This window comes from Cherax quadricarinatus, chromosome 72, assembly GCF_038502225.1.
Source record: "Cherax quadricarinatus isolate ZL_2023a chromosome 72, ASM3850222v1, whole genome shotgun sequence".
NCBI lineage: Eukaryota > Metazoa > Arthropoda > Malacostraca > Decapoda > Parastacidae > Cherax > Cherax quadricarinatus.
Window position 1 is genome coordinate 461,604 of NC_091363.1, and position 16,750 is coordinate 478,353.

Genomic DNA, 16,750 nt, shown 5'->3' on the forward strand with positions numbered 1-16,750 from the left:
GGCTCTTCAATCTTGTCCCCCAGGTTACGACCCACACCAGTCGACTAACATCCAGGTACCTACTTACTGCTAGGTGAACAGGACAACAAGTGTAAGGAAATGTGTCTCCTTTGTATGAGCTGATGAAGCCACTGTGAAACGTTTCCTCATTAAAGATGGCCAAGTGTTGCATGTGTTTAATTTATCAACTTGTTAGTTCTCTGAACCATTCATCTACAAGTAAGTTTATTCAGGTATACACAGTTACATAGATTATCATACATAGCAGCATATGTGTAGAGAACCTAGGACAACCCCAAAAAAGTCAAGAGTGACTTATTACCATTGGGGTCACGAGTGTTCAAAAGTTTAGAGCATCTGACAATGTGATGAGAAAGAAATGCATCTAGAGAGATAAAACCAAGACTAAGTTTCATGATATTTTGCTTTTAAGAGTTATTCGGTGTTATACAGCTGTATAGCCCTTGTGGCTTAGCGCTTCTTTTTGATTATAATAATAATAATAATCGGTGTTATACAAGACAATACAAAATACTGCTGTAATGCAGTACAATACATTGTTCATATTTCTTATTGATCACAACTGAATGCCTATAATAATCTTGTACTTAATGCAACAGTAATAGAAATTTAAACACGCAGCCTGTAAAATGTCTATACTTAACCTAAATAAAGCCTATTTAATTGTGATAGGTAAATACTAATTAAAAAAATTGAATTTAGCGCTCCCTGTCAAGACATGGGGTCGTCATTTCATTTATTGGTTCTAAATTAACTCGGCGCCAAATTTATAAAGACTATTCTAATAAAAAATAAAACGTAGTGAGGTTTTTTATATTGTCATCTAAAAAAGAATGAATCAATTGTAAAATGTATATTTATTTGAATATAAAGATGTGTTACCAGCACAGGAAACACCTGTTTAAAGTAAACAAACAAGAGTAGGAGGAGGAGAAGACAGCTTCACACAGTTTTGTCCATCATAAGAAACACACAAAGTAGAGTTGTAGTGAGTGAGGTATTGTGGTGATCTGCCAGGTGAGTCCAGCAACACCTGCCTCAACAAGTGTCATCTACTACACATTAATTAACACTTAACTACACACTTCCTTTAAAGGGAAGTCCGGCCATGACGTGTAAAAATTGCGGCAGATTTGACATTATACAATAAGTATAATGTCAAATCTGCCGCAATTTTGTAATTCTTGGTACTGAACCATGTACAATATCGTATTAAATAATACGCTGGAATTAAAGTAATTAATATAGGTCAGAAAAATGAATGACTTTGCGTGAATGTATGACTACTTGGTACAACAGATGGAAACACTGGCAACTGTGTAGGTGTTTTAAATATCCCAGTCGTAAACTGTCATGTTAGGCTTTTTATAAAATGACAATTATGTTATTAATCATTATCATCATCATCATACTTTGACTTAACAAAAAGCATAAATAATATAATGTGGTAATGGAGAAGCACTGCAATAAGTCAACTTGTCTCTGGTAGACTGGTCCTACACACCCACCATCCCACACACACATATACATACACTGTCAGACATACAGATATAGACATACAGACATACATAGACATACAATGACATATATTGACAGATACGTACATAGACATACATATACATACAGATATATACATAGACATACATATACATACAGATATATACATAGACATAGATATAGACATACATATACATATGAATACAGACATATACATAGACATACAGACATACATATTCACAGACATACACACAGAAGAGGCAGGCCCAGGAGCTGTGACTTGACCCCTGCAACCAGACTTTGCAAAAGGAGGAGTACACACAGAAGCCTTGGACAAGTCCAATCATGGCATAATAGCACACAAAATGCATGATAAAGGAATAACTGGAAAAGTGGGTAGATGGCTCCATAACTTCCTAATACAGTGGTACCTCGGTTTTCAATTGGCACTAGACAAGCACCTAAAATCGGTTCCTGACCAGCCGGGCTGTGGCTCGTACGTTGGTTTGCGTGCAGCCAGCAGCAACAGCCTGGTTGATCAGGCTCTGATCCACCAGGAGGCCTGGTCACAGACCGGGCCGCGGGGGCGTTGACCCCCGGAACTCTCTCCAGGTAAATTCCAGGTGTCGATTTGACAACCAAAGCAATTTTTCCAACAAAGAATATTGTAAATAGAATTAATCCATTTCAGACCCCCAAATGACAATATAATATATTAATAATGTACTAACTACATAAAACAATGTATAAAATTATACAGCACAGAGAAACTAAAAATGAATACTAAATGAAAATTTAACTGCTGCTTACCTGTCATAGGAGAGCAAATGGTATACTGGAAGCAGGAGGTGGAAGAGAGGAAGGGGTATGCAGTAGTCCCCCCAAATTTATGGGGATTACGTTCCAAGACGACCCGTGAATTTGGAAAAACCACAAATTCTGGACGGGGTTAAAAAAAATGCCTATTTTTATAGTTTAAACCTTAAATATACCCCCAAAACACTTTAATTTAATTTCAAACTCAGCTTCATACATCACCCTTAAAAAAAAAAAAAAATGTAAAGATAAACCCATGTACAGTACTGTACTGTAACCAACAGACTGCTCATTGTTTCCAAGTCAACTGGTCCAGTAGATTTTGCTCCATATTTCCAAAGTCTATAATATGGAGGGTTTACTGTTTACATATTGAGTACAGTATAAAAATATGCAAACTTAACAGCATGTGACAAGCTAACACTGAAGACACCACAACCATAACTCTGCTCTTGTAACTAACATTTGGGAATAAAGTAAGTCATCACTTGCTTAATCATGAAAGATTCATGAAAAGAGGAAATGCAGAGAAATAATCTTAATCTAAGCCTTTTTCCTACCAATTATGTCTCTTGACATAAATAAATACTGTTTGCTGTGATGGGAGACAGAGGTTTTTTGAATACTTGCTTTAGGAATCTCATTATGTTATTGTTATGGTATATATAAGCTAACATAATGTTTGCATGTATATCTATCGTTTATTTATTCATAGCCCCGAATCAAATTTTGCAGGTGTCCCTCATTTGACGCTGAGAAGGTTTAAGGCTATATTCGATTTTCTCTTCTCTCTCCCTGTTCCCTTTACCAAAAATAGTGTCAAATATTTCAACCAAAGTAGTTAACATCCTCAATAATTTTTTTACCACATTGGTTATTTTCCACCAGGAAGGTCAACCCAAAGAAGGAAACCCTTTCACTTTCATTCTTTCAGTACCCACTTTGCTTTCCTGCCAGAAATTCATGAACATCACCATTCATGTGACTTCCAAACTGTAAAAGGCCTGCAGTCCCTGAACTTCATCCCATTCTGTAATATATATGTTAATGAAAGGAACAGCTGCCTACTTGGGTTTCAGGGTAGCATTTATCAGGGCAACACTAGGCCATTCTAATTAGTAATAAACTTAGTTAATCATAATGACAACTTATACAGTGGCTGGGCTGTAATTGTATACATACTTTACTTGAAATACGAGTAAATTATTTTTTTTGTTTCTACCAGGTGATGGCACTAATCAAGAAGGGTCCCTGCAAGGTAAGAAACCTTGAATTTGCAGTGTTGGAACTACAATTTTTTTTTTTTAGAATTTTCTTTGTATTACTGGTTCAGTACTGAATTATAAAATGCTGCTTTTCAAATTTGTTCTTGCTTTGCTGTGGTTAAGTAGATATCAGTGAGATGCTTATATCTACTGTTCAGGCAACCGATGACTTGCTGATGTATGTTGAGGTGAGGTAGATCTCACCATATAACATGTTTTCCAGTTCGGCTATGTATTTTTTTTACTGAATTGCCCTTCATTCACTCATGCACGTTCAAAATATTATGGTACAGAAAATTTAATATTTAAAGAAGTAAAGAGATATCTGATAATATATACCAATATATAAAAAGTACTTGAAGGCCTGTTTCCTAACTTGCACAGTGTTAAAACAACTTAACAGAGTGAAAGTATGGGAAAAAGTTTGGAATAAACTCAATAAAGAGCAGTGATACCATGGGTACATTTAGAAAATACTGTGCCTGTCCATAGTTCAAGATTTCAACATGCTACTAGCAGATATTGGAAATACTATCTGGAATGAAGACAAGTTTTTCAAGGACCTGGATGATTTCCTGCTACAAGTGCCATATCAACTGAGTTGTGATAGTTATGTGGGCCTGCAGACAACTAACACAAACATCTTGATTGACCAGGTGTACAACAGGGAAGCTTGGTCTTAGGTCAAGCTGTGTGGGTAGAAGAGCTCTTGAAACTGGTCACTTCTGTGAAAGTAGGGTTTTTTCAAAACCTTAATATTTTTTATAAGGCAATGAAAACCAAAATTTGGTAGAAAAAAAAAAAACTGTTGAATATCAGTAATATATGTTAGGTTGAATCAGGCATCATTTGCAGTGGGGCTTATGAGGTGAATGTCAAAAAAAAAAAGTTGTTCACTTGAGTTCCTTATGAGGTGAAAGAAGGAAACTACGAATGTCTGTTGCCTGACCCTTCGTCACCTCACTAGTTGCCTGTCAGTGCATTCCTTATATAATTAGTAAGAGTTTAAACATCATTTATTCAAAGCATTTTTTCCAAACTACTGCATCAACTTCTGTCTACTCTCTAGAATCTCTTATAAGCATACTGTCATCAACAAAGTCTCTGTGACAGCTGGGTCATCCCATGTCTAAGTGGACCAGGGGTCTCCACCTGATCATCTCCAATTTCGATAAAATTTTACATGAATCTTGAATTCAGCTGCTCATATCTCTAAAGAAAAACATTATTTTGGAATGACATTATTGTAGCCAGCTACCCAAGTGGACATTTGTCACAATCCTAAAATATCAGACTCCAAATGTTTTTAGTTCCTGAGGTAATGGTACCTAAAACTGCTCTCACAGACCTCACGGTGAATTTTAGGCCAACTTTGAAGACCAATAGCAAAAAAAGTAGCACAACCAATTTTCTTTAAAAACCTTCACTAGAAAGAGCAGTTTCTAAACTACGAGATATCTATTTTATGGATAGGCAATTTGCCCCTGAAGGGAGAAAACAGGCCTTAAAATAAGGTGATTTTTGGCTTGTGCAACATTGTAATGAAAACCAGGTTTTTTTAAGTTGCTGTTGTAGAGCAACAACAGCTAGAACTTTGTGTTTAAGTGTCCTTGTACAATTTTCAGTGGTGATTTCTGAAATTATCTGAATTGACAGGGACCAATATTTATTTTGAAATTAAGCTTAAAGCTGTCAGTAAGTCTTTTTGGCATGATATGCACCATTCTTGCCTTGGCCTTGTGTCTTTTTTTTTATTATTTTTCATCTTATCTGTAGTTAAGCAGTTGATCAGTTTAATCAAGGTTCTTCTTAATACTGTGATTTTCCTTTGAAAATGGATTACAGTGGTATCTTTCCTGCTGTTCATACACTGTTAAAAAAAAGCTTCGTGTTGCAAACAGATTCTTGATTCATCATTGAACTTCAAACCTGAGTGCTTAACAGTTCTTGATCTTCAGCTTCAAAATACTTGAAAAACTTGAAGCCTATTTTCTTCACATAAAATTTCATAAAATGGCACCTTATTGAATTGTCAGCTAGTCCAGTGGCACGTGGATTCACTTGCCAGGCTGGGTTTACTTCACTTTCAGACCTGATAAGCTCTGCAGATTCCATTTTTTCTGCCTACAAAAAAATAAAATTCTTTTCACTTATTCAGTTGAAATAAGCATCAGACAAACATAAAATTTGGGCATAAATATTACAGCTCAAATAGTATACAGGTAAATGTTACACTGTACAAAAAAAGAGCAAAGTCTATTGAAATTTATTTATTCAAGTACATCATAATGAAGCATATGCAAGAATGTACGATCCAACTGCATAAAATGAGTCACTTTCACAAAATTTTCTGTTACATTGTTTTGTCAAAAATCAGTAAGATCATAATCTGTCATCATAGTTGTCACGACACTTTTTTTTGGCAACTTTAAGCATAATTTGCAAAATAAATATTGGCCTCTATCAGTTCAGATAATTTCTGAAATTGTCACCAAAAATTGTGTAAGGACACCTAAACATGAGGCATTAGCTGTTGTTGCTCTATTACAACACCAATTGAAAAATGCCTGGTTTTCATTATAACATTGTACAAGCCAAAAATCACCTTATTTTATGGCAAAATGCCTATCCAGAAAATAGATACAGTGGAACCCCAGATTTTGTCCTTAATCCGTTCCAGAAGGTTGGTCTAAATCCAAAAAGGACGAAAACCAAAGTAATACAGTGCACCCCCGGTCAACGATATTTTTTCACTCCAGAAGTATGTTCAGGTGCCAGTACTGACCGAATTTGTTCCCATAAGGAATATTGTGAAGTAGATTAGTCCATTTCAGACCCCCAAACATACACGTACAAACGCACTTACATAAATACACTTACATAATTGGTCGCATTCGGAGGTAATCGTTATGCGGGGGTCCACTGTATATCCCATAAGAAATAATGTAAATACAATTAATCCGTTACAGACACTCAAAAATATTAACAAAAAAATGCATTTTTTAAAGAATAACACAGAAAACAATGAGAAAGAAATATAAATGACTAATGAAATTGATAAACGAACATTTAACATTGCATTTACCTTTATTGAAGACTCTTGTGTAGGTATGGATGGCAAGGGGAGGAGAGGGAGGAGGAGCAGAGGTTATTGTTTGGAAGGAGAATCCCCCTCCATAAGGACTAAAGGTATCAAAGCCCTTTCTGGGGTTACTTCCCCTCTTTGTCTTTTACTAGCACTGGATCCCTGTCACACTAAAAATCTGCTCAGAGAGCTCTGTTTCTGACATCTCTAAGATTTGCCTAAAATGGGACAAGGTATTGCCACTGAACATGTTTCAGATACGGCTTGTATCAGCTTGGTCAGGGTGATATTTTTCCACAAAAGTTTACACCTCATTCCACTTTGCACAGATGTCCTTAATCACTGAAGAAGGCACCTTTGCCCCTCTCTCTTCCTCCTCCTCAGAAGCAATTTCCTCAGCAGTGGTCTGTTGCTCTTCCAGATGAAGGTCCAGCAGCTCTTCAGTGGTTAGCTCTTCCCTGTGGTCCTCCAAAACTCTTCCACATCCTGGCCACCCACCTCCAACCCCATGGACATCCCCAAAGACACAGTAGATTCCACAACAGGCATAGGGTCATCAGGGTCAGCCTCAAACCCTTCAAAATCCTTCTTAAGGACACATTCTGGCCACAGTTTTCTCCAAGCAGAGTTCAAAGTTCTGGAAGTAACTCCCTGCCAAGCCTTACCTATAAGGCTCGTGCTGTTGAAGATATTGAAGTGATTCTTCCAGAACTCTCTTAGGGTCAATTAAGTGTCTGAGGTCATTTCAAAGCACCTTTGAAACATTGCTTTTGGTCCATGGGCTGGATGAGAGGAATGGTGTTAGGAGGCAAGAACTTCATTGCTATAAAACTGGAGGATGAGCAGGAGCATTGTCCAGTACCAGGAGGCAATTCAGTAGCAATTTATATTCCAGGAGGTATTTTTTCACACTCGGGCCGAACACTTCATGGACCCAGTCAATGAAAATTTGCCTCATGACCCATGCCTTATTATTAGCTTTCCGCACCACACACAATTTACTCTTGACGACATTGTTTTTCTTGAAAACTTGGGGATTTTCAGAGTGATGTACCAGTAAAGGCTTCACTTTGAAATCCCCACCAGCATTACCACAGAGCAAAAGAGTTAGCCTATCCTTCATAGGCTTGTATCCTGGCAGTGCCTTTTCCTCCTAGGTGATGTAGGCCCTCTTTGGTATTTTCTTCCAAAAGAGGCCTGTTTCGTCACAATTGAAGACTTGTTGGGGGACGAATCCTTCAGCTTCTACGTACTCCTTGAATTCATTGACAAATTCTTTGGCTGCACATTTGTCTAAAGTTGCAGCCTCACCATACCTTACAACACTGTCTGCCATTACACTTCTTGAATCTGTCGAACCAGCCTCTGCTGGCCTTAAATTGACTAACAGCAGCACTCGTTCCAGGCATTTTCTTTACGAGATCCACATGCAGCTGCCTAGCCTTTTCACAAGTGATCGACTCCACAACACTATCTCTCGCTATCTGTTTTTCGTTGATCCACACCAACGACAACCTCTCAGCATCTTTGATTGTTTGTGATCTCTGTTTTGCTAGCATATTTACCCCTTTTGCAACATCAGTTTCCTTGATTTCTACTTTCTTTGCCAGGATGGAACTGATTGTTGATTTGGACTTGCCATACATTCTGGCGAGCTCACCACATGTATGCCACTTTAGTATTTTTCTACAATGTCTTTCTTGAATTCTATCGTGTTTCTCAACTTCTTTACCAAAGGGCTGGCACTAGGAACTTTCTTTGGGCCCATGATGGCTTATTCTGCAGTCACACTCAATAAACAAGCACAAAAAACAATGGATTATTATGAAATGTTTCGGATGTACATGGGAAGTAATGCTCGCTCAACTAGTGGCAGAGCCAGATTAAGACATATACGCATGAGTGGCTGCATCCCAGGCGAGCAGACACGTCTGATAAGGACGATTTCCAGGTGGAGGTACAAAATCCAGAGCAAAATTTCAGCAAAAAAAGTGGTCCAAATCCGAAACGTGCAATATTCGGTACAGACGAAATCCGGGGTTCCACTGTATCTTGTAGTTTAGAAACTGCTCTTTCTAATGAAGGTTTTTTTAAGAAAATTGGTTGTGCTACTCTTTTTGCTATTGGTCTTCAAAGATGGCCTAAAATTCACCATGAGGGCTGTGGAAGCAGTTTTAGGTACTAGTATTAGCACAGGAATTAAAAATGTTTGGAGTCTGATATTTTAGGATTATGAAGATGCCCACTTGGGTAGCTGGCTACAATGTCATAGTAAAATAATGTTTTTCTTTAGAGATACAGGCAGCTGAATTCAAGATTCAATTTTACTCGACATAATTTTTTTTTTTTTTCATACTTTGACTTCATAAACCATACCCCCGGCCGGGATTGAACCCACGGTCATAGAGTCTCAAAACTCCAGCCCGTCGCGTTAGCCACTAGACCAGCTAGCCACAATAAGATTCATCCAACTAGGTATATTTCTACACCATAGGAAGGTTAGCACAGGCACCACTGTGACCACAAATGCAAGTTTTTACAGACGAATCTCCAGCTAGCGTGGCCGTGACGAACTCTAGCTCAAGTCCCTTCATTGCCGTCAACATGACTCAAGAAATCGTAATGACACGATTGCAAACAAACCATACCCCCGGCCGGGATTGAACCCGCGGTCATAGAGTCTCAAAACTCCAGCCCGTCGCAAAAGTTGTGTAGGCATGTCTACTTACACAACTTTTACTCTTCTAGACCTGCCACAGCAATAACCTGAACATTGCTGATTGTGTGCTGTGGGTTGGTGAAATTTTTGCTTGTCTCCACTCTGAGGGCTACTATTGCATATCGTGAACTAAAACTTTCCCAGAGTTAGTTGGATAATACATGCCAATCTTCATGTAAAATTTTATCAAAGTTGGAAATGTTCAGGTAGGGTTGATTTTCAAAATTGGTCCACTTGACATGGAATGACCCAACTCTCACTATGTACTGTATCAGACTCATTTAAATTTTAAGTGCAGACCCCTCCCATATGCACTAGCATTCAGTTCGTTCATAACCTCATCAATAACAGCCATAGTAATATCACATATTACTAAGGCCCACTTTTACTCGAAAAATAGTATTAATTTTCTCATCTAGCTCTCTGTAGCTGGATTGCTAGCGCACTCAGCACTCACACACGGAGGTCCGTACGTTGATCTCCGTACGGCTGGATATATTAGGACGTGTTTCCATAGGACTCCTGCTCTCCATGTTCACCCATCAGTAAAATGAGTACCTGGGTGTTAGTCGACTGGTGTGGGTCGCATTCTGGGACAAAATTGACCCAATTTGCCCGAATTGCTCTGCATAACAATTATTATTATAATAAAAAAAAAGCGCTAAGCCACAAGGGCTATACAGCTCTGCATAACAAGCGGCTTTCTATATAGTCATTGATGTCAGCTAGGCCTGTATACCTTGTACATGTACTTTCATCTGAGCTTTACTCTATTCATAAACAGTACAATACAGCACTCTTTACAGCTTGTAGCAGCTTGCAGTCTGTTCTAAACCAAGATCATAAACTGCATAAAAAGCATGACATACATCATTGTGGGCAGTGTTTGTGAGGAACCCAGCAGAGCGGGTGTGAATGGGTGGTACATACTTCCGGTGTGTTGGTGTTGTGAGGGCAGCCAGCTGAGAGGCTATAGGGGAGGCAGGAAGTGTGTCAGCACCAACCACATGTCACGGCTTTCTAAACCCCATTCTAGTGTAGATATTTTAAAGTGCAGAGTCTTTCCAGAGTGCAAAGTATCCCACTGAAAAGCAGAAGTGCAACAGGTCAGTCAATATAAAGAGTCCAAGACTTTTAACAAGTGGCATTCCTCCGGATGTTTCTTGTCCACTTCTTTTTCCTTGTTTTCCTTGTCGATTTGGTCCTTTATGCTGTTCCCCCTGTTCATTTTCCTCCTGCTGTTCACCTCTCTCCTGTTCCTCCTCCCTTCCTTGCGTTCTGTATAATGTATGTATGGCATCAGGTATGCATGGTTCATTACCTCCTCTTGGTCTGGTGACCTCAAGCTCCTTCTAAACTCTCACTCGCTCACTGATTCACCCTCATTCTCTGACTCTTAACAGTTAAACACACCCTTTCATTTACTCACTATAAGTAAGTTTATTCAGGTACAGGTATGCAAATATAGTTACATAAATTATCATACATAGTAGCATATGTGTAGATTACCTAGGATAACCCAGAAAAGTCAGTGACTTATTTCCATTGGGGACCTTGTAACATCTTACTATTTAAACCTTAAAAGTTAAAACAGTTCAGTAACTCGACTGTGAAAAGCAGTTACAATAAAAGGATATACACTATGAATACGGTAAACTGAGTTACAGTAAATAGAGAATCAGATCACAGTAACAGGCAAATGAATGTTGCAGTAATAGGTACATGTATGTTAATTATACAAGATGTCGCTCTTCTCGTTTTCTGTAGCTTCATTAGGTACCTTTTAGCTCTTTCTGCTGTATAGCCCTTGTGGCTTAGCGCTTCTTTTTTATTATAATAATAATTTAGCTCTTTCTGAAATGGCTCATGCTATGACAAGCTTTTTGCTGTATAGCCCTTGTGGCTTAGCGCTTCTTTTTTATTATAATAATAATATGACAAGCTTTGACATGTGCAGACAGTCCATTCCACTCCTTTATTGATGTACAATATAAGATGTTTGAAGCCTGACCACTTACTGTGGGTACTACCAAGTTGTGTTCCCTTCCCCTAGTACTATGCTTGTTTTGGTTCCCAGTCTTGACAAACTTGGCAGCAAGATATTCTGGACTCTGAGCAGTTTTATAAACGTCATTTAACTTAAGTTGTTTTACCATGTCTTCAACCTTCAGTTATCCCTTTCTTCTCTTATACACTATTATTCACTCAATCAATCACTGGGTTACTCCTTCATTCTCTCTCACACATTCACTCATTTGCTCCCTGGCTCACTTGCTTACTAATTCACTCGTTTAGTGACTCAGCAAATTGCTTACCGACTCATTCTGCTTATCGGCTCATTAATTTACTGACTCGGTTGCTTATTAGGTCACTAAACTGCTAACTGACTGTTTCTGATTCATTGAATTGATTATTGGCTCGTTAAATTGCTTTTTTCACTACTGAATTTCTTGTTGACTCGCTAAATTGATTACTGTCTCAAAATTGCTTGCTGACTCAATAAATTAATTACTGATTCACGAAATTCCTTGCTGACTCGTCAAATTGCTTGCTGACTCACGAATTTGCTTGCTGACTCACCAAACTGCTTGCAGACTAACTAAACTGCCTGGTGACTCGATAAATGATGCCGGGTGTAAAACATCCACTCACGCTAGTTATTGTTAAGTTATCCAAAAATAAAAAAAACAAGCACCATTACCGCCGCCGCCGCTGCTACCATCATCACCACCATCATCACCACCATCATCACCACCATCATCACCACCATCATCACCACCACCACCACCACCACCACCACCACCACCACCACCACCACCATCACCATGACCACCATCACCACCACCATCACCACCACCATCACCACCACCATCACCACCACCATCACCACCATCACCACCACCATCACCACCATCACCACCATGACCACCATCACCATGACCACCATCATCACCATGACCACCATCATCACCATGACCACCATCACCACCACCGTCACCACCACCATCACCACCACCATCACCACCACCATCACCACCATCATCACCACCATCACCACCACCATCATCACCACCATCATCACCACCACCACCATCACCACCACCATCACCACCACCATCATCACCATGACCACCATCACCACCACCATCATCACCACCACCATCACCACCATCATCACCACCACCATCACCACCACCATCACCACCACCATCACCACCACCATCACCATGACCACCATCACCACCACCACCATCACCACCACCACCACCACCACCACCATCACCACCACCACCATCACCACCACCACCATCACCACCACCACCACCACCATGACCACCACCATCATCACCATCATCACCATCATCACCATGACCACCATCATCACCATCACCATGACCACCATCACCACCACCATCACCAGCATCACCACCACCACCATCACCACCAGCATCACCACCATCACCACCACCATCACCACCACCATCATCACCACCACCACCATCACCACCACCATCATCATCACCACCATCATCATCACCATGACCACCACCATGACCACCACTATCACCATCACCACCACCATCACCATCATCACCATGACCACCATCATCACCATGACCACCATCACCAGCATCACCACCACCACCACCATCATCACCACCATCATCACCACCATCACCAGCATCACCAGCATCACCACCACCATCACCACCACCACCTCCTCCACCACATCCTCTTCCACATCCTCTTCCTCCTCCTCCCTCTCTCTGTTCATGCCTGTCTTCTTTGTTCCTGCTTATCTCCGTCTATCAGTGCCTGTCTTCCATTGTCTTTGTTCTCTCCTGTCTGTCTTCGCTGTTTGGTGTCAACCAGCTGCTTGTCAGGTTTAAGACCATAATAAAGAAGTATTTACGGTCTGCCGACGAAGCTTTTTTTTTTTTTTTAAAGTGAATGTTGTATTTAGATTTTATTAGTGCTTCGTTATTTTTGAGTTTTGATAGTGGCGAAGTAATGAGTCAGTGACTCCTCTCAGCATGCAGGCAGTGACTCCTCTCAGCATGTAGGCAGTGACTCCTCTCAGCATGCAGGCAGTGACTCCTCTCAGCATGCAGGAAGTGACTCCTCTCAGAATGTAGGCAGTGACTCCTCTCAGCATGTAGGCAGTGACTCCTAACAGCATGCAGGCAGTGACTCCTCTCAGCATGCAGGCAGTGACTCCTCTCAGCATGCAGGAAGTGACTCCTCTCAGCATGCAGGCAGTGACTCCTCACAGCATGCAGGAAGTGACTCCTCTCAGCATGCTGGCAGTGACTCCTCTCAGCATGCAGGCAGTGACTCCTCTCAGCATGCAGGCAGTGACTCCTCTCAGCATGTAGGCAGTGACTCCTCTCAGCATGTAGGCAGTGACTCCTCTCATCATGCAGGCAGTGACTCCTCTCAGCATGCAGGCAGTGACTCCTCACAGCATGCAGGAAGTGACTCCTCTCAGCATGCAGGCAGTGACTCCTCACAGCATGCAGGCAGTGACTCCTCACAGCATGCAGGCAGTGACTCCTCACAGCATGCAAGCAGTGACTCCTCTCAGCATACATGCAGTGACTCCTCTCAGCATGCAGGCAGTGACTCCTCTCAGCATGCAGGAAGTGACTCCTCTCAGCATGCAGGCAGTGACTCATCTCAGCATGCAGGCAGTGACTCCTCTCAGCATGCAGGCAGTGACTCGGCATGCAGACAGTGACTCGGCATGCAGGCAGTGACTTCTCACAGCATGCAGGCAGTGACTCCTCACAGCATGCAGGCAGTGACTCCTCACAGCATGCAGGCAGTGACTCATCTCAGCATGCAGGCAGTGACTCATCTCAGCATGCAGGCAGTGACTCCCCCCTCAGCATGCAGGCAGTGGCTCCTCTCAGCATGCAGGCAGTGAATCCCCTCAGCATACAGGCAGTGACTCTCAGCATGCAGGCAGTGACCCCTCTCAGCATGCAGGCAGTGACCCCTCTCAGCATGCAGGTAGTGACTCAGCATGCAGTGACTCCTCTCAGCATGCCGACAGTGACTCCTCTCAGCATGCCGACAGTGACTCCTCTCAGCATGCCGACAGTGACTCCTCTCAGCATGCCGACAGTGACTCCTCTCAGCATGCCGACAGTGACTCCTCTCAGCATGCCGACAGTGACTCCTCTCAGCATGCCGACAGTGACTCAGCATGCAGTGACTCCTCTGAGCATGCAGGTAGTGATTCAGCATGCAGGCAGTGACTCCTCTCATCTTGCATGCAGTGACTCCTCTCAGCATGCAGGCAGTGATTCCTCTCAGCATGCAGGCACTGATTCCTCTCAGCATGCAGGCAGTGACTCCTCTCAGCATGCAGGCAGTGATTCCTCTCAGCATACAGGCAGTGACTCTCAGCATGCAGGCAGTGACTCCTCTCAGCATGCAGGCAGTGACCCCTCTCAGCATGCAGGCAGTGACTCCTCTCAGCATGTAGGCAGTGATTCCTCTCAGCATACAGGCAGTGACTCTCAGCATGCAGACAGTGACCCCTCTCAGCATGCAGGCAGTGACCCCTCTCAGCATGCAGGCAGTGACTCCTCTCAGCATGCAGACAGTGATTTCTCTCAGCATACAGGCAGTGACTCCTTTCAGCATGCAGACAGTGATTTCTCTCAGCATACAGGCAGTGACTCCTCTCAGCATGCAGACAGTGATTTCTCTCAGCATGCAGGCAGTGACTCCTCTCAGCATGCAGACAGTGATTTCTCTCAGCATGCAGACTGATTTCTCTCAGCATGCAGACTGATTTCTCTCAGCATACAGGCAGTGACCCCTCTCAGCATGCAGGCAGTGACTCCTCTCAGCATGCAGACAGTGATTTCTCTCAGCATACAGGCAGTGACTCCTCTCAGCATACATACAAACATTGTCATTAGATGAGGCGGATCAAGACACGATCAATATGTATTTATATGGTTCAGACAACCGACAAGCTGATAAATTAGACATGTCAAACAGTAGGGAGATTGAGGTAATCAGTCCCTGATTACCCCAAACTCCTTCTGATCTTCACTATTTTTCTTTGCATTGGACTGATGAAGTCACTGTGTGGCTTCATCAGTGGCGAAACGATCAATGTTACAACCACTTCTGAGTCATCTTTGATACTAGCTTTCCAAGTTCCAGGTATTGTAACAGTGAAGTGTGATGTACTTTAGGTGACACAGCCTTCTGCCAAGTGACCCACATGAGTTTAGCACTTCACATAAATTATTTTGTTTGTATTTCGGATATTGTATACATTAGCTACTAATGGCATACCTCCGAAAATAGTGAAAAACATGATTAGAGTACCTTACCTATGATGAATTTGAGGCTTCCTACTCCTAGAGCCTGGCTACGAGCCAGGCTCGTGGTCAGTCAGGCTGTTGCTGCTGATATATATATATATATATATATATATATATATATATATATATATATATATATATATATATATATATATATATATATTGTAATGTGACGAATAGGTAACATTAACATTACCTAACATTATAACAAACGCAGTTTAATTTAGCCTAATCCAAGTAAATATATTTTAGATAAGTTTACAATAATTTAATAATACACACAATGAAATATAATTTTTTTTCGTTAGGTTCAGAATGATTTTTTGCGAAATTTTTGCATACACAAATTTTCACTTGCCTTATTCGGCAAGAAGAGCATAGCTATTTAAGCCAGAATCGCAAGTTTTACCTGTTCGGCACGAGAGAGAGAGAGAGAGAGAGAGACACACACACACACACACACACACACACACACACACACACACACACACACACACACACACACACACACACACACACACACACACACACACACAATGTTTGTGTATGTGTGTGTTTGAGCCAGAGGTAAGGTAGCAGGTGAGATCCCTGCACAGGTGAGGTGAATGACTCCACTGAAGTGTGAAGAAGTGTGGGTTGTCTGTGCTGCTGGTGTTGCTGAAGTCAAAAGCTCTCCCAATAAAAGCCTATGTGCGTCGCGTCTTTTCTATTCTAAACTCCCGAAGCAAGACTTGGAAAACACTTAAAAACAAAATATAACTTTGCAATAAAATGAGAATAATATCGTGCGTGTGCAGGTAACTAAACTTACACTGACATGAGAATAATATCGTGCGTGTGCAGGTAACCAAGCTTACACTGACATGAGAATAATATCGTGCGTGTGCAGGTAACCAAACTTACACTGACATGAGAATAATATCGTGCGTGTGCAGGTAACCAAACTTACACTGACATGAGAATAATATCGTGCGTGTGCAGGTAACTAAACTTACACTGA

At 41.3% G+C, this 16,750-nt stretch overlaps 1 protein-coding gene across 4 annotated transcripts in view; it reads left to right on the forward strand.

Annotated features, from left to right (window-relative positions):
* The first annotated feature begins 910 nt into the window (after positions 1-910).
* jar (Myosin heavy chain 95F jaguar) overlaps positions 911-16,750 on the forward strand; it is a 192,226-nt gene continuing 176,386 nt past the window's right edge. For all 4 annotated transcript variants that reach the window (XM_070100242.1, XM_070100246.1, XM_070100245.1 and 1 more), the window contains exons 1-2: positions 911-1,038; positions 3,560-3,592. In XM_070100242.1, coding sequence (XP_069956343.1) covers positions 3,563-3,592 — 30 coding nt within the window. In that variant the 5' untranslated portion in view covers positions 911-1,038; positions 3,560-3,562. The remainder of the gene's footprint in view (positions 1,039-3,559; positions 3,593-16,750) is intronic.